Source organism: Bactrocera neohumeralis, chromosome 4, assembly GCF_024586455.1.
Source record: "Bactrocera neohumeralis isolate Rockhampton chromosome 4, APGP_CSIRO_Bneo_wtdbg2-racon-allhic-juicebox.fasta_v2, whole genome shotgun sequence".
In the NCBI taxonomy this organism is placed as follows: Eukaryota; Metazoa; Arthropoda; class Insecta; order Diptera; family Tephritidae; genus Bactrocera; species Bactrocera neohumeralis.
Genome location: NC_065921.1, coordinates 15,141,657 through 15,161,584, shown reverse-complemented (window position 1 = coordinate 15,161,584; position 19,928 = coordinate 15,141,657). Strand labels below are relative to the sequence as shown.

The 19,928-nt window shown below is 33.3% G+C and overlaps 1 protein-coding gene across 2 annotated transcripts in view; it reads right to left on the bottom strand.

The window, feature by feature from the left end:
• LOC126756330 (uncharacterized) overlaps nucleotides 1-19,928 on the bottom strand; it is a 140,976-nt gene that overhangs the window by 51,855 nt on the left and 69,193 nt on the right. For both annotated transcript variants that reach the window (XM_050469307.1, XM_050469308.1), the window contains exon 4: nucleotides 2,293-2,450. In XM_050469307.1, coding sequence (XP_050325264.1) covers nucleotides 2,293-2,450 — 158 coding nt within the window. The remainder of the gene's footprint in view (nucleotides 1-2,292; nucleotides 2,451-19,928) is intronic.

The window sequence follows — 19,928 nt, the reverse complement described above, 5'->3', positions numbered from 1 at the left end:
GTGCTATATTTTCCAATTTCTCCAGCAACAACTTTTTTTAATAGGAAACCATAACCAATTCTCTCAAAACCTTTAGTTACGTGTTTCAGCTTGTTTAATACCCTGAATCAAGTTTAGCACAAAGTTTTTAATACTCAGAAAGAACCCGTATAGTATACATATACATATATGAATAATGAATAGGACGAGCTGAGTCGACTTAGCCATTTCCCTCTATCTGTATATACATATGTGACTTAGTCTCTCAGTTTTCGAGAAATCGATCTGAAAGTTTGAATACGCCCTTTTCTCCTCAAGAAATTGTACATTTGTCGCAACCGCTGATATCGGATCACTATATCATATAGCTGTAATACAAACTGAACGATCCGATTCAAGTTCTGGCATGGAAAACTTTTTCATTTGACAAAATATATTCGCGAAATTTTGAATAAATTATTATCCCAAGCAATGCTACATTTTCAGAACAAATTGTTCAGATCGGACCACTATAGCATATAGCTGCCTTACAAATTGAATGAACCTAATCTAGTTCTTGTATAAAAAACTTTTTTGTTTGACTAAGTAGAAGATACAAAATTTGGCACGTATTTTTACTAAAGACATTGCTTTAAACGTAAACAAATAGCTCAGATCCATCCACATATAGCAGCTATAAGAACTCTCTCAAGTCAAAGATATATCATATTATGGTATAAAGAATGCCAGGTATGGGGTATAAAGCTTCTGTGCAGTGCAGTTAACATTTTTTCTCGTTTGTTTTTTTTTTGTTTCATATTCTGTTTGAGTTAGTGAAATCCGGTCACATTAGCATAACATTCACGTTTACTTATGAGTTATCTACTAATACAATCAGCTAAATATATATTGTGACACTCATTTGGATAAATTAGAATTTTAAAATTTCTCGCTAACTAAAAGCTTTTGTGGTATTTTTGGTAATAGAAAATTAATTTCAAAAAATTAGAAACTTCTGGTAAAATATTTACTTTGTTTAGCACTCTTCGCAATGCTTAAAATTCACTTTTGAAACTAGATAGTTTTTCATAAGAATTTTATGGTAAAAAAGTAAGGCTTTTAATACTTGAAAATAACAATAAATTATGTTAGGAGACATTTTTATAAGTGATTTCAATAAAGATAGTTAGAGATGCAGATAGTGAATTCGGTAGGAATAGAGTTCGATAGAGATAATGATAATGAGAAAGTTAGAAGTAGTATTAGGAATATAGATAGATATGGAGGCTGTTAAAGAGTTAGACTTTATCACTTTATGAAGGTTGGCTGGAAGGTAAATAAAAATAGCAAAAATTGAAGATGTAGTTAGTGATATGATAATGAAAGAAAAAGACTCTGATAAAGATAATGTTACAAATGCTTTTATGGTTTTGGAATAAAAATAAATAAAAATAAAGCTAATAACAAAGTTACAATTAGAGATATGAGTAGTGATAAAGATGAAGAGAGATAAAGATAAAAATAAAGTTAATGATAGTGATATGGAGATAGAGAGAGATAAAGATAAAGATAATAACAACACGAATATGAATGCACCTTTGTTTATACTTGTATATCGTCACTCAAAATGCAAAACAATGCATCATCACAAAAAAATCGAAAATCGCTGTTTGATATGATAACCAATATATAAACATTTTATAAACAAAACTGAAAATTTATTTCAATGGCATGATAACCAATATATAACTATTTTATAACCAAAACTCTAATTATGTTTCAAGTGTATGATAACCAATATATAACCATTTTATAACCAAAACTCAAATGTTGTTCAATATGAGTGGTTTCAATTATATCGCTTTTGCTCCGCCTGTAAACTTATGAAAACTGATGTTATGTTATTTTGCATTTTAGGTGACGATATACATACATATCTAGTTAGTAATAATACAAATTTGCATTCGTTGGATTTTTGAGCACCAACAACAACACAAGTTATGATTATTCTGAGCATACTTTATATAAAAAAAATTTCCCAGTAAGTTAAAGCTTATTTCGATATTTTTTTCGGTCAGTTCTGAAAACTATATTTTCCAAAAACTTAAAAATTTTAGTTTGAATATACAACTTTTTCATATATTTGAATTTGCCTTTTGAAGTATTATATTTCTCACTAATAATTCGACACTGCTTTATTTTATAAATTTACTTTTATATATTTTTTCTGTACTCTTTTCAAACTTATATACTTGAATAAACTAAAGACTTGTAAATATATAGCAACGAAATAACATTCTCGCTACAATTTCTCATATTTATTGCAACACTTACCGCATGCCATCGAAGCCATCATCTGAGCCATTTATGGTGAGCACTGGCGCACGTGCATATGCTTTCGCTACGCGTCGATTGCGTTCGAAAACAATCACTTTGGCCCAAATCTCATCATCGATTTGTGTCCATTTGTCCAAAACTTCTTGTATGTGCTCCTGGAATAGACAAAAAGTGAGTGGAAATTAGCAAGAGCGCATATTTGAGACAATACAAAATATTAGAGAGATAAAATGCTTAACAAAAGACTTAAGCAACGAACGGGTTGCTGGTAAATGAAGCTTTTCTTAAAGCAAAATCAGAAAACAAAAAAAGCAATGTTTTTATTAGCCAAGCACTTGCGTTGTTATCTATCGCTTTCAATCTTATTACAAAATTCGCACTTTCATTTTCTAACGCTCGCTTTTGTCAACAAAAGTGCAGCAAAATTGAAAAAAAGTTACAAATTGCAGCAGCCGAGTGCAGCTGGTTTGCATAAATGCACACATAAACATGCACATACATAGAAAGATACACAACCATAGATATACTTGTATATATATGTATAGAAATATATATATACATATATACAAAGTAATATACCACACAAGCATAAGCAAAGCCGCTCCTAATGCTGGCAGTTTGTGCTTACGGTGCTTTACCGTCATTATTGCTCCTGCCGTTGTTGCTATTGTTGCAGTGAACGGCCTTGCGTGCAATTTAACTTTTACTCTTTGTGGCACAACAACTACAACAGCATGTTGCTAATCTAAAATATATCACAGCAACGCTACAACATGCTCAATCACAGCAGCAAAGTGCCGCAGCCGCCTGCTGTCGTCGCCCAACGTCGCGTTGCAATGCCGAATGCACTCGTTTGCCATTTTAGTTATTTTTCATAATTTTTACTTGCATGTGTTTGTGCGTTTCGCTTGTTTTCGCGTTGATAAATGTCTTGGCGCACATTTGCATGGCTGAGCTGGTTTGCGCCTACAGCTGTTTGCAATATGATTGTGGTTATAGTTTTTGTTTCCGAACAAAGTGGTTCAATTTTCTGAGTGCGAGTATGTTTTTCTCCTTTTTGTTGCAAAAGTTTTGACTTTGTTTCGCCTTCAATAAGGCATGTTATCAATATATTATAAGAGTACATTTATATATTTCGATTGTAAAAACATTTTTTTTTCGCTGGCTTCATGCTCAGCTGCACTGATATCATTTCATTTCATTTACCTTTTCTCTTTTACATTTCTCTAGGTGCCATTATTTACTAAGCTCAAGGGTTTTTCGAGAAATTTTAATTTTGTTTATGGCGCACCAATGGTGTGGCATTTATCAGCTTGTCTGTTAAAGGCGTTTTCACCTTTTGTGGCCAAAATGATAAGTTTCCCCTCGAATTCGAATTTTTCTCTGTAGTTTCTGTGATTTTTCTTTATTTGTGCTATGTAAATATTAGACTTAAGCAACGAACTCGAATGAAGTTTTGTAGGTATAAATGCGCTAGGTGGCGCTGTGGTGCAATTTTTTGATTTTTCAACGAAAAATTATTTATTATTTACTTTTAAAAGTTCTATCTTATGCCTTAAATTAAAAAAAAAAATTGTACTGTAATATAAAAGGCAAGCAGAAAGAAGAGACATAATGGATTATTTAGCTTTAGTGTCTGAGAAATATGCCTCAATTTCAAATCACAGTATAAAACTTGAACAAAACCAACAATTACAATAATAAGCAATACTTCAGTGCCTTCTGATCAACTAGAAACACCTAAAATAAGTCATTCGTTCTTCTTTTATAAACGCTTAAGTATTGTTGAAGATTTCACATTCCATTTAAACTACGACGCTCAGCATAGAATTTATTCAACATCTAAGTGAACTAGCGGCGTCTATTCAAATGAAAAAAAAATAATTTAAGTTTAACTTCAAAAACGGCAGTAAAGACAGTGTAAGTACTGCTCCCACAAATAGTTTACCAAAATAAAGAAGAAAAATTATAAAACACTTAATTTAACCTTAATTCATATCTTCAATAAAAAATCCAGGCTGACGATGACTTGCTGCAAAAGCTCCACACACACTTTAGTAACCTCTGCTTGGCTTTAGTTCTGCTTTTATGCTTGATTCCGGATTCAGCATATCTAAGCCAGCGATTTTCTTGGGTGCAGCAAGTGCACGTTTTTGACAAGCGCGCCCAGAAAGTGAACTCTGTAGGCGCATTTTTTGGCCTAATGCGAAAAAATTAAGGAATTTTGCAAACAAATTTTGAATGTGTATGAATTGATACTTTCAGCAGAATAATTTTAAAGGAATTATTATGCCTTTGAGATGGATAGAGGTAAACGTAATCATTTATTTAATACATTTTTTCCATGGCATCTTTTATTGAGCATGAAAACTTATGAAATTTATATAAAAAAAAAACAAATAGCTTTCAATCAAATAAAATGTATAAGTATTCATGGGTCGATGCTTAGCATATTAAAGTTTAACCAAATACCCTTCATTTCACGCGAATATCGACCATACTCTTGTAATTATTGCTACTCAGTTCAATAGTTCTGTTTGATATTGAGTGGATTATTCTGGTATACCTAACTTATCATTTTATTCAATTAAAATTTAGACAGGTTGGAACTCTTTTCAAAAAAATTTTAAACTAGAAAATTAAATTTTTAACTCTATGTTTTCTCAAGTTCCTTCGGATTGAAAGGTCATTTATGAAATTTTTTTAATTATGACAAAAAGGTGGCAACTCTAATCAAAAAAATTTCAACGCTTTTCTCAAGTTCCTCTAGTTTGATGGGTAATTTAAAAAAAATTTTAATACAAAAAGGTGGCAACTCTCTTACAAAAATTTTCAACTCTTTTCTCAAGTTCCTCCAGTTTGAAAGCTGATTTATGAAATTTTTTACACAAAAAGGTGGCAACACTCTTACAAAAATTTACAACTATTTTCTCAAATTCCTACAGTTTGAAAGGTAATTTAAAATTTTTTAATACAAAAAGGTGCAACTCTCTTAGAAAAATGTTTAACTCAATTTCAATTTGAATTGTATGAACTGAATGTTGTGTAAAATATTTCGACTTCTCACTTTAGTTTCTTTTATATCAATCCGAAAGAGTTACTCAATTCTGCTGTATTGTGGTAGCTCATGTATACGGTATAGCTTACGGAAGCCATTACCTTATTTAGTTTTCCCTAATATTGTCATTAAAATTAAAGCAAAAACGTAAGTCAGTAAAAAAAGCTAAGAAATTGTTTTCTCTTTCAAATTTAAACCTAACATTGGTTCTCCTATAATTTCACATTAGTTGCTTCCTATAAAATAATTTTGATGCTGAATTTGTATAATTTACAGAGATTTGAATATTTTCTTATAATACCCCTGATTTCTGCTTTAAAGCTGTGGTACTCATACACGCCGACGTAAATAAATTGTTACCGGCCTCGCAACCTTTAGTAGTTACTTACATACATACAAACCAAATACTTGTATAATATATTCTGTACTATATATATATATATGGAATATATTACCAACTCCGTGTGTGTGCATATAAAGAGATAAAAATGTAAATAAATCTAGTGACTAAACTGGTTAACCTTTTCATAAAATTTTGTATCAAATTATATAAAACTACATTTTTTATATGCAAATGTATATGTATTTGTCCGTTTGAGTATGTCTGCACATGTTTGCATACATTAGACATTCTTGTCAGCTTGGCATTTTGAATTGCAAATATTTTCATACCCTGAACGGACCATACGAAGTTGAGATATAGATGCTTTTCATACTATATAGCTGTCATACAAACTGAATGGTCGGAAGAATTTACTTTTATGGAAAACTTTCTTGTTTGAGGAGATATCTTTCCGAAATTTGGCATAAGTTATTCTCCAACGTAACTGTACAATTTCCGAACATATTTTTCAGATCGGATTACTACAGCATATAGCTGCCATACAAACTGTTGTAACAAAATCAAGTTCTTGTAAGGAAAACTTTTTTATTTCATGAGATTTCTCTAAGAAATTTCGCACAGATCATTATCTAAAGCAATAATGCTATCTTCGAAAACATTCTTCAAATCGGATAACTATAGCATATAGCTGCCATACAAACTGATGTAACAAAATCAACTATTGTATGGAAAACTTTTTTATTTGATGAGATTTCTTTACGAAATTTGGCAATATAACGGCACAATTTCCGAACAACTTGTTCAGATAGAACCACTAAAGCATATATGTGCCATACAAACTACCCTTTTATGTTATAAAAATTCACCTGTGAAGGGTATTATAGCTTCGATGCTGCCGAAGTTAACATTTTTTGTAATTCTAACTATTTTTAGTTGCTTAGTTTTTTTTATAGTAAATATATATATTTTTTATTTTTATATAATTATTTTTTTAGTGTTTTCGAATATTATTTTACTACTTGCCTACAAGACAAAAGACATAAAAACAAAAACACATGGCTTCAATTTCATTTTCATTTGAATAAGAAGAAGAAGCACTTCAAACTCAACACAAGTGAACAAGTGTTGTTGCGCGTGTTGTTCGTATGTATGCATGAGTGTATGCATGTGAGACACCAATACCAGAGCAACATCAATAGCATTAAAATAATAATCTTGCCAACTACCGCCACTATTGTTGTTGTTATTTTTGTTTAAGATTTTTTTGCTAAGCGCTCAGCTATTTGCCAGCGAAACTTGAAATCGAAAACAAAACCACTTTTGATTTTTATGAACTGAAGATGAGCCATCCAGCCACAGCAGCGCGCTGCTCGCAGCCACGACGCCAGCCAAGCCAAGCCAACTGATGGCAAGTTAAGCCGAATCACGCTGCCAAGCCAAGCTTCGCGCCGTTGCGCTACACGCTGCAGCCGCCTTCCAAGCGCCTTCTATGGAAATATGCCGTTTTTCTTGTTATGACCGCTTTTTTTCCCGACTATTTCTTGTACACAGTTGTTGCGGTTGTTGTAGTTGTTTGTAACATTTAGTTGTTTTTGCATGTAGCGACGCTCTTGACGGCGGTTGTTCTTACAATTTTGTTGTGCAGAAGCAGCGGCAGGTTTCTGCTCGTTTTCATTTTCATTTGGCCTCTCTGCTGTCGCTTCTGTTGTTGTTGTTGTTGTTGTCGTTGATCTTTTTGGCTTGTCGCTTTACAACAGTAAAACTTGTACTATAAAAATGTAAATGTGTGTGTGCGTGTGTATGTTGGCGCTTCTGCTCTACGCTTTTGTTGTTGTGGCCGCGCTTTAGCTGTTGTTGCTGTTGCTTCTGCCGTTTCGGCTCTGCCTCTTCTTGCCGGCCTTTAGGCGCGTTTAGTGCTCGCATTAAAAATTTTCGATTTCGTTTTTCATTTTTTTCTGCTTGAACGCTTGAACCTGTTGACCTTCTTTTCCAGCGCGCAGTTTTTTTCCACCTTTTTTTCTTCGAGTATTTATTCGGTTTGTAATTTTCAGCGTTTACTTGCCCTCTCGGACGCCTTAACCGCACTTCCGTTGCCCTCAACAACGGTGTCTACTCATATATGCGTGCATGTGTGTGTGTGCGTTTCTTATTTAGTAACTACGTGTTTATTAAGTATTTATTATTGGTGTTGTTATTGTTGTTGTGGCGCTTTTTATGCGTTCTTTGTCTGGCGGCGCATTTGCTTTTAATGTAAAAATTAAATTGGTGTCTGTCGAGCGGCTCCATCAATGACATTTACCATTATGTTGCATTGATGTTGTTATTAACACCGTTTTGGTTTTTTTTATATATTTTTTTTTGTTGTTTGTTGTCTTCAAATAAAGTTTTTCTTTGCCGATTCTAATTTTCTTGCTGAAGTTAATTTTATGCCACTTTGACTCTGGCTCATCACCCAAGGTGCTTTGTTGCTGTTGGTGCTGCAGTTACGAATATTGTTTCTGTTGTTATTGTTGTAATTCGCATTTTAATTGTAATTCTTCTGCACTTTTATGTGTCTAAGCCTTTTATATGCCAAAAGGTTATATTCAAGAATTTACATAATTGAAATGAATAATACAGTATCTCTCGCAGAGGTGGTCTAAAAGCTTTTATATGGCCAAAGTTCAAAAATGTCGATTTAATTGAAGACAAAAAACAACAGTTGAAGAGCTATCAATTAAAAACACATTTGGGAAAAATTGCGAGACAAAGTAGTGCTAAAATATAATCAGAATATTCTCTATATTCTTTTCTTTCCTCGCTCTTTCTCTCACTAGCTTTATCTTCATCCCCTTTTCTACTTCTAAAAATTCTAAAAATATAAGAACAAACTCCTTACTAATCCTTCAAAGAATAACCCAAATAATTCGTACATTCACAGCCAAAACGTATTTGTGGCCTTGGAAGGATATATAGTATGTATCGATAATTATCGATAACTATCGATAAGTTGTAATCAAAAATTTGTATTGTGTTTTGTTTTAATTTTCTTTCCCCTTGAGAAGCTTCTTTTTCACATTATAATCGTTGTATATAGAGTTTTCCAAAAAAGCTTCAAAAGCTCGTTGGAAAATTTTAAATATTTTTATTTTACCCAAAACATCAGATTTCCCAATTTTTTGGTGCAGTAGAAAATGTATTAGTTCTACCCATTCTTTTTTTTAACCATTATAAAACTATGAATGGCTGTTAGCTTTAAAACCGTATTTTGAAAACTTCGTCAAAAAACTGTAAAGCTTTCTAGTTATCTATTGACTTGTTATTTCCTTTTATATGAGTAATTAACATTTTATGTTAATGTCAAGACGGATCGCTACAAGCTTGATAATATGTTTTTGAAAGCTTTTTTCTAAAGCTCATAAACATTCATATTCACTTAACTATTTGTTACACTTAAAAATTGACTTTGGTATTATTTCAAATTATACCGGTAAAACTGTTTAAGTGTGGCCGCATAAAAGATTGGGTAGAAAAGTAGAAATTGTTTCTTTAGTTTCCCCTTTTTCAGTTTATTTGTTATAATTAACACACACAATCTTTATCTACAACATGACAAATTTATAGATGCATCATGCAAGCTTTATAAAAACTTTAAAGACTTAATTAGAAAGTTTGAAAGCTTTTCTTTGTATCTTTTCTCGCTTATTATTTACAAAAACATGACAAATTTATGAATGCATCATTCTAGCTTACAAAAGCTTTGAAAGCTTTGTTGGCAATTTACGTATGCCTTATGCAAACTTTATAAAAGCTTTGAAGATTTAATTAAAAAGCTTGCAAATTTTGTTTTATATCTTTCCTCACTTACTTATTGTTCACAAAAACATGACAAATTTATAGAGGCATTATGCAAGCTTTACAAAAGCTTTAAAAGCTTGTTTAAAAAGCTAAAAAGTTTTTCTAAATGTCTTCTTCTGCTTATTATACTTAAAGGTTGACATGGGCATAAATATATTAAGGAGAATTTTCCTTATTTTTAATTTAGTATTTTGGGTTTGAAAAGCTTTGTTAAAAATCTAGAAAGCGCTGTTTTATTTTTCTGTAATATGTGCTATATTATCTGCTATTCTTGAAACCCGATCACATCATACCAATATAATTATAATTTATAGTATGTGCTCAGCCCAATAGCTTTTCGGAAAGCTTTAAAAGCTTAATAAAAATCTTAAGGCTTTTCTCATAATAATAAAATTTCTTTTTTGAGCAATTTTCAATTTCTTAGTACTGCTAATTATAATTAATTATAATTTTAAATTAATCTAAAGACATTTATATTCTTGTAACTTCGTGTGCTTGTCCAGAAAGCGAACGCAACCGCTTGTGGGTATGTAAATACATTTAGCTCTTTATTGTATGCAAACTCACTCTCACACAGCTAATGACCCAACTCTGGCTTGACTGCATGCTAAATTTAGTATAAGTAGATGCATAACGGTAAAATCTAGGTAATTTCATTTAACCAAATGTCTAGCTGTATTAGGCATGTGGCGTACAAATAAGTGCCAGTTACCAAGACAGCAAGTTTTACAAACAAGTTCCTTCTACGGACCAAGTGTCGGGGCGAGGAGTGGTGGCGTGTGTCTGTCTAGCTTGACGACAAAATAAAAGGAGCATTTAGTAAAGCGGAGACCGAAGCTTGGCGGCTAAAAATGCAACAAGAATGTCACTCATTAGAAGCGTGAAACGGTGAAAACGTGTTTAAATTTGTATTTTTTCCGTTTTTGTGAATTTCTTTGTTTTAGCTAAAAGAGAATAAAAGAAGTAAAAAAATGAGCTGTGGTGCCAGGAGTGTAAAAAATGCAGACAGCTTACAAAAAAAGTAAAAGTAAGACTGTAAAGTTATAAAAAGGGAGAGTTTTGTTGAGATTCTTATAAATGCTTTTAAATGGCGGTTAAGCTTATTAAATTTTATTGGTTTTCGTCTTGATATATACTGACATATATGCATACAGATATTAATAAGTATTTATGCAGTTGCTAAGTGCATACTGAGCCAATGGCTATAAGAGTTGTTAAACGCCAATACCAATGAATTATTAAAAAGAACTTGTTTCAAAATCCTCATATTGATGGCAGCGGTTTTGGACAGACCCTGTGAGTGGAGGTAGAAGACTAAGACCGAAACTGAAAGTCTAAATGTCCGTCAATGGTCGCTTATGAGATAGTTGTCAACAAAGCACTAAGAAAAAGTATGCCTCTACCAACTTAGTCAGAAAAAATCCTCCCTGTGACTTTTTTCTATTCCCCACTTAAAACTAACTTAATTCACTTAAAGCTTACTTAACTTGAATGAATATTTGAATGTTTTCTTCTGAACACGAGGTCTAAATCAAAGATTGATAAATTGAGATCATAAAGCTACCTAAAACTGTTTATTCTACCTAAAACAAAATATTTGGTCTTATAAAAATCTATAAAAAAATTTATCAAACATTCTTATGACAAATCAGCCATTATGAAGAATATATAGCTTCTTCCAGCAATTTTTTTATTAAAATTCTTAAAAAAGATAAGAAAGAAAAGATTGGTGCTTAAAGTTTTGTGTTTAGGCATTCTAAACGATGCCTACTCCTCTTGGACTTAGCAACTGAACTCCATCTGGTATCGCAAAGTGCCAAACTGGTCTATGCGTTTCTTATTCGCTTACCAGATTAACCTAACCAAACCTTTTTCTTTAGGAAAAGCGGCTGTCACAAATTCTTATAGTAATATTTGATATTTTGAAATTTTGTGTTAAATTAACACAGCTTGACACCTCGAACGTCACTACTGTAGCAATATCTTTCAACAGTGACATTACATTTTTCATTTTTGAGGACAAATTTTTTCTCAAAACAGAGCTGTTTCTGCATCAACAGTAAAAAAAGGATTAAGGCGTTTTTACAGAAAATTATTTATAAAGTTTGTGCTTGTAAATATTGCTTAACTCTGGAGAGTGGTATTAAGATGCCCACCTATTGGAAAATTTAAAAATATATATATAAAATTTTTTTTTTTATTTTTTGCATACTTCGATAGACTATAACATGGAAAAAATATAAAACAAAATTTTTTTGAGTTAAAGTTTTCTAAAATATAGTCCGTCACTTCAATCAGCTTTATTAGTTTACCAGTTTTTTGTTCTGATTAAGAATCGAATTTTGGGAAGCTAAACTTGATCGAAAATTTATTTTTTTTTAATTCGCCGGCATTTCGTCAATTTTTATCCTTTTTTCGATCATAGATTACTGTACGGACACTTTCCTATAGTACTTAGTAAAATATTTTTTGAGGTTTCATTCACAGAGATGGCTGGAATCACTTTAGCAGTGGAGAAGCTTGTGTTTGTTAACGCCTTCAAAAATTGCTTGTAAACCGAAAAATATTTAATTTTTCTCCACAAAAATTGCACTGCGTTCTCTTAAAATATGTGTAAGTACATCTTCACTTTTTAATAGTTGAACAGTAGTTTTATTATATTTTTTTTTTTTTTGTTTTTAACATAACCTTTTTCAGGCTGACGCACTAGGTGTGTCTCTTTAAAAATGTTACTAAACTTGTTTGTTCTCTAAAATTATTATACGTCAAAAAATTTAGACTTTTGAGGATTTAACTATATGTATTACTCCAAAAGCATGGATTCATGGCTGCCTAAAGATAGATTTTAGATAGTAAAATACATTACCTCGGCAAATAGAAGTAAATTTCGGACTAAGTATATTTCTGCTTTTATATAAGTTTTTCAATAATTCCATAAACCGTTCAGAGACGAATGGACCGTTGTTGAAATTCCGATTTCTATAGTAACCTTAATATGTATAGCACGTATAAGATAATAACTTCAACCGAATAACAATTAAGGGTCAAAATATCGTTAGCATATATACATATACATATGTATGTACTTAAGTAACATATACGCGTCAGATAATAGTAATTGTATTGACAGGAAAAATGAATCATATTAACAGCTAAAAATTAAATTTAATATAATTGTAAGAAATTCGCCACTAATCTCTTTTTTGTTGTATATTATAGAACTATAGCAATATTTAACATCAGCAAGGGATTTTCCTACATACATACATAAGTAGCACATACACAGAATTTTTTAAATCGCTCCAATAAAAAATCTTTTGTTGCACAGTGTTATTTTTTGGGGTGAAGGAATCGAAATTGCAAAAAAAAAATATTTTTCACATAAAATAAAATTTTCTTTATTGCGTAGTGTTATTGTTTTCTGTGCCTTTCGAAAATATAGAGAATAAAAACCCATTTTTTGGAAATAAAATTTTATGATTAATGAACAGTTAGCCAAAAATATTTAATATTTAATCTTCAAATAATATTTTCGTGCTAACGGTGAATTAAACAAAATTAAAAAAAAAAAAACAATATTTTTCAAATAAAAAATTACTTTGTTGCACATTGTTATTTTTTTGTGACTTTTAAAAGTATACTCAATAAAAACCATTTTTTGGAAATAAAATTTCGTGATTAATTGAACATCCATTACCCGCAGCCAAATAATTTATGAACACTTAGCCAAAAATATTGAATGTGCAATTAATATTTTCGTGCTAACGGTGAAGTAATCGGAAAAAAATTTTGATTTTTTTTTCAAGTCGAACCGACATTCTTTAAAACCTGATGCGGCACCTGTTGGGCGCTCGAACACATACAAAGAGTTTGGTTGCAAAAGCTCCAAAGCTATTCAATAATTATATATAATAATGATGTATGTATGCATGTGTAAGCCGTTAAGCACGTACTTAGCACATACATATATATACTGGCATGTTTACATACACATGTATTCGTGCAGCAGCAACGAAATCTAAAAATTAAGCAGACGAATTTTATCGAATGCTGTAACTGAGCTGAGCCGCAGGCATTAACGTCAAATTAAATGCAATTAATTACAATTTTTTATTAAATCGTTAATTTTTTTTCAAATTTTATTCAAGTTTTTAATTTTTTATATTTTTGCATTTTTAATACTAAAGCATGAGACGAAGCCACTTACAGCCACTTAATTGACACCATTCACGAGTTGAACGCACAGGCCGCCAATAAAAATTCATAAATGTACTGAGAATGCATTACTGTACCGTTATACATGCACGTTTGCATAAATTAACTGAATTTAGCATTTATTATTGGCACACGAGTCTTCAATCACATTGTAGCTGGCATCAGCATCCGATGCCTGGCACTTTGTACCGCACCATTAGTTGCATGCATATGTGTGGCACGCGCATTGTACGTGTGTATGGAAAAAAGTAAATAGCACTGCACTCAACTGCCAGATTTTCTCACAATTAACACATCAATTTTTTATTGCCGCTTACATTCGCCGCTCGTGTCAGCTGCGCATGCGCGAATGTTGAAATGTGCAGTGCAACAACCGCTCAGCAATTCGCTGTGGCATGTGCAACTCACTCAAATGCAATGTGTTTTAACTGTATGTATGTATATGTGTGTTTGTGCACGCACTTTCAAGTGAGATGGGGCAGAGGTTGTTGTGACGATTATAATTTCAAATCCCAGCGCGGATAATTTACAGTTCAATGATACTCCATAAATTGCTGCAGTTGTTTATATTATGCTACATATATAACATATATGCGCTCTGTCAGAAATTTTTAAAATTTTTATAAAGTTCATTATGCTGCAATCAAAAGTTTCATGTTGAATCACAACAGAGTTTGGTTGTCTAATGAAGACTCAGGAAATAGGAGAATTTTTCCGAATCTAGGAAATAAAAGTAGATGATAAACACCAGTTCTTAATATTGAGAGAGGAAGGAGAGAGCGCAAATATTTATTATATACTCTCTTGCTATAAAATTTACAAAAAAAGCCTTGATCTCAGAGAACGAAAGAAGGAGAGTGACACTTACTGAGAAAGGGACAGGGTATAGATAGAAAGAGTGGCAGAAATTTAGACAAAGAAAGAGAGAGCAATATAAATAAATAGTTGGGGAGAGACAGAAGTGCGAAAAAGTCCGACAAATAGATCGTGTTCCAGAAAGTTCAAGGTCCGCAAGATAGATGGAGAGTGTGAGAGACTAAGAAAGAGACAGGTTATATATAGAAGTAGAAATAATGATAGAAAACACAGCAAAGACAAAAAAGAGAAAGTGGTATAATAGAGTTAGAGAAACAGTTAGGGAGAGACAGAAGTGTGAAAGAGTCCGATAAACAGATGGTAATAGAAAAAGTCCAAGGTTCGCAAAAAATTAACTTTTGTGCATATTTCCAATTAACACATATGTAGTTAGAAAAATTTCCTGTAAAGGGTTTGAACAAATGCCTATTGGTTTGTAAGAACCCCTCCACGCACTGACCATTCACTTTAAACACGTTTTTCTATAAGTAGTGTTTTTAATATTTATAAAACTACAAGATATATATATTTCTTTAAGACCTTAAGGAGGGTTTAAAATGTTCACACCATATAAGAATCGTGAATTCCACATGAATGGTGCTCCAACTAAGACATTTTCGCTTGCCCGGAGACCGCTTTCGCTTTACTACGGGGCATGGACCCATTATGGGTCAGTTTCTACTCTCCCTGCGTCCAAAAATGCTCGTAATTTTGTAGCCAGTATCAAGCTATTTGCACAGCTCTTTGTATTAGCTCCTAAATTTTTACTGTATCAACGTTTAGAGTATTTTTTAGCTTGAGAAATGCACTTTTTTATATCGCTGCCAATTTGTTATAGTATTATTAAATATTCAAAAAAGCTTGTCTGGTCATAACAGAGGTTATCAAAAATATTGGTTTCAAGAACCCTGGAAAAAGCAACGGCTGGTGCTAATCAGTAAGGGAAGAGGAGAATCCAACTTGTCGCAGCATAAAGATCCACTCTAGGCCCAGACTTGTGGAACATCAACTACGACACTATACTAAAACTCGGAGGCGGACGACATTGCAGCAGTAATTACGAGCACGAGACACAGAGGAAGCACGAAGAAAGCTTAAGCAGGTCATGATACGGACGCAAGCATGGCTCGACTCACACAACCTCCAGCTCGCCACAGAAAAGACAGAACTACTACTGCTAACAAATAATCACATACTCCTCGAAATAAGTATTCAAACGGCTACTAATATTCTTAGTACACAAAAAGCAGTAAACTAAGTAGGCGTAAGGCTGAACCCCAGACTAACCTTCTTTGTACAAATCTAGCACGCCGCAGGAAATGCAGCGAAAATCACCTCCCAACTTAACAGACTAATGGCCAACATAGGGGGCCCTGCCAAGAAAAAATAAAACTCTAAATGTTGATCTGGGCATATGTGCTTAAAAAGAAAAATGGGCATAAGGTAGTGGGCAGAGTGCACCGCACCACAGCCCTCAGAGTTTCAACAGCCTACTGAACAGTGTCAGGCGATGCAATATTAGTTATGAACGGTAACCCAATTGACCTTCTAGCATACGAAAGGAAAAGGCTGTGGGAGCTAAAGAAAACATCCGACAATAAAAAGAGCATAATAGTACATATAAAGATAGAAACAACAACAACATGGCGACGAAGATGGACAGCCGGACTGATAAAAGACCTAAGCTTATGGACATGCCGCAAATTTAGAGAAGTGGAATTCTACACAACCCAGCTGTTATCCGATCACGGATACTTCAAAAAGTACCTCAACAGAATGGAAAAAGCCGAAAAGCTGTCAAGCCTATACAACGATATGACAGAAGACGACGCTGAACACCCACTCTTTGAATGTGTGCGATGGCAACGAGAACGCATCGCCGTAGAAGACTTGGTTAGTCTAACAAACGCGGTGAGTGAGAAAAAATGGCTCCAGTGTGGGCGATAGTTCTTTAGAGGGGGTTTTTAGTGACCTACAAGTGATACATACCACCATTCTGTTGCTGTGCGTACAGCACTGATGATGCGGAAGGCACTTTCCACCCCCTCAAAAAAAAAAATAAATAATTAAAAAATCTTCAATGATAGGCCCGGAATTTGAACGCGAAGATAGATAATCTCCATAATAATCTTTTTGAAGATAAAAAATCAAAATCCGTAAATTATAAACTGATAGTTCATGCGATATAGCTGAGAAAATGTTCTAAATGACATTTTGATGGAAGAAAAAGCGAGGGAGAAGTAAAAAAAACTTGAGTGATCTTTTTAATTGACAAAATACTTGTTAATTTTAGGTTTAATGCTTACTTTCGAATCAAATTTATGAAAAGTATTTCTGAGTTGGATTTCCTTCTTGTTCCATGATTTTACAAATAGTTTAATATTATTATTAGTACTATTTTTTATGACATTATTGATATTATTATTTTTATTTTTAATTCAGCTTTTAGTCGTCACGAATTTACTTGATAGATTTGCGGTGCAACCCCGCCTCTCCTTCTTAGTAATAACTCTATTTAAGTGACACGGACGGTGTAAAACAAAATTAGCGCAAAAATAACCAAAAAATTGTGAGGTACGCATTGATGCTGCCACCGAATGCACCTTTGGATTTCCAAATTTCGATTTTCGTGCCACAGCATCACCACTTTTTGCTTGTGGCAAATGATTTGACATTTTCGGAGATTTTAAGGGAGTGGCGTTATTACAAAGAAGCCGAAAGTAGGACATTTTCAGTTTATTTGCTGTTTTTAGTTTTTTTGTACTAAAATGAAGTAAAAACCAAATAAAGACGATCGTGATGGAGCAACTGCAGTTGAAGTATATAAGCGTTTTCCTTATTCAGTAGTTTTACGTTTTGGATTTTTTTTGTAAATTTTCCCAACACGATTTCCTATATTTTTAACAATCTTGTGGTGCAACCGACGCATTTTCATTTGTTTTCAGAATCAGTCGCTCGCACGTTTGCACAAAACCACAACTAATACGGCAATTAGCGGCATAACGGCAATTATGTTGCACACTAGTATTATTTATATATAAAATGTTGCTATACAATCTGTTGTGGCAAGTGTTGCAACTTTCGCTGACTGGTGCAACACTCTTGCGCTCACAACAGCGGCAGTCACCGCTGTACGTGTAAGCGTGTGTGTGTGTGTGAGTGACTGACTGCAGGAGCTTTCAGTTTGACGGCTACAAATCGGAAAATAGCACTAACAACAACAACAGCTGTGACTATTAAAACCATTTACGCCACATTAGTTTCTAATTCCACGCGCTAAATCAGCTGCCGCCGTCACTAAACGACGCGTCCACTTGTTATCCATCGGTTTCCACCGCTGTCGCCGCTATTGCTGCTGTTGCAGTTGTTGTTAGTCTTGCGGCTTCCGTGTTTCCATTGCTTTTGCGTCTCTATATCTATGTGTCTTACATACAGTGCAGCAAATCGCGTTAGCTCTTGTCAAATAGCATGTTAAATGGTTGATATAGAAATATATATATATAAAAATTTAAAAAAATTAATACAACATATATTATTTGTACATAGTGAAGAAGTTGTTTTTTTTTTTTTTAATTTCGTGGGGTATTTTTGTTCTTCGTATAAATACAATTTGAAACCGAAAAAAAACTATAAAAGAGAGAGAAACAATCTTTCTAGAATTATCTGAATTTCTAAGTTATACTAAATTATGGGAAATTTTCCTGAAAAAATATAATTAATATCGTATTTTAATTAGTCTTTTTTTTCAATTCAGTTGAGAGAGATCAAATTGAAAGGTGGTAGTACTGTTAGTGATATCTATGCTAAATTTCACGTCAAAATATTTATTAGTATTTGAGATACGCGTTGTTTTGTGAGGCTGGCTCTAAATGTGAATTCTTCGATTTTTACTATGTCTGAATTTATTGAACAAAGAAGTGCGATAAAGCATCATCTCATACTGCATTGGTTATTCGTCATAATTTCGCCACATTTTCAACTAATATCGTGCCGCAACCACCGCACTCGCCTGATTTACCTTCGTGTAACTTCTGGCTATTCAGCAAATTCACATGACTACTAACTCAATTGAGGACATGAAAGCTGAATCGAAGTAGGCTCTATGATGACTGGAAAAATCGTTGGCATAAGTGTATTGCAGCGGGAGGGGATTATTTTGAAGGAGATGGAATGGACAAAAGAGCCTTTCTGATGACAAAGAGATCACAAGATCTCTTACAATCGATCTTGGCCCAAAAGACTTTTCGGACAGCGCATGTGCCGAGGGTGGCCCAGCGATGACCAAGCTTTCGCGATGCTTAGCTATCTAATAGTTGAACACAAGAAAATACGTTCGGGAGCACCGACCCGCTCCAGTTTTGCAGATAGGGCGCCTATTCTAACAAGCTGATCAGCTTTATAATTTCCTGCGACTCCGCTTTGACCTGGCACCCATACTTGTCTTTTCACACAGACACTCGATGCTGCTGTTAACGAGATTATGCCCTTCTTGACCAACCCTGAACGCAGTATTAATGAGTTCAAGACTAGTATCGCCGTTCTGCTATCTGAGTGGATGGTCACTTCTCTAAAGACAGCTGCACTGTAGAGCAGAAAATCTACTGATACCTAAATGGCTGCAACCACGGCTTCGAAGACACTGCAATAGTCAGGAACTCTGAAGCTGAAGTTGAAAGAGAGCTCCTGACAATAAGCCCGTCCACCAAGCTTTCTCCCCAAACTTTGACCCATCCGTAAAGAAGATCACTGCCCCTCTCCTTCAATTGCTTCTTTCTAACAAATGTTGGTTTTCGTGAAAATATTCACTCTCCTTGTGTTACTCGGAGGGCCATAAATAATCGAAATTGTTAACAGAAATCGTGTTCCTTGGATCGTTACATGGCAGAGATATTTTAGAAAGTCGAGCGTTTGAGTTTTTTCGTAGAAACTTTTTTGACCGACTACCAAAACAACTTTCGAGAAAAAAGCCTTTAAAGTTTAGAAAAACGATTACGTTAAAATTTCTTACTAATATGCTCATGTCTACCAAAATATTTGAGTATCAGCTTCAGATTTTCGGACAATATTTTCAAATATAAGAACATATGCAGCAAACGTTGTTTTGAAATACACTAGTGGAAAAAACCCCTTAAATCTTTAATAAATTTATCTGCCAAATTTTATCATTTTCAGTTCAATTTTGACTAATATTTAAAAACCTAAACTTTTAGTTGAGCAGTTCTTGATTTTTTATTCATATTTAGTATTTTGTTATTTTATAAACTTATATAAAATTTTATTTGTTATTTTCCTGTTGCCTCTAATAAATCTTTATAATGTTTTTAT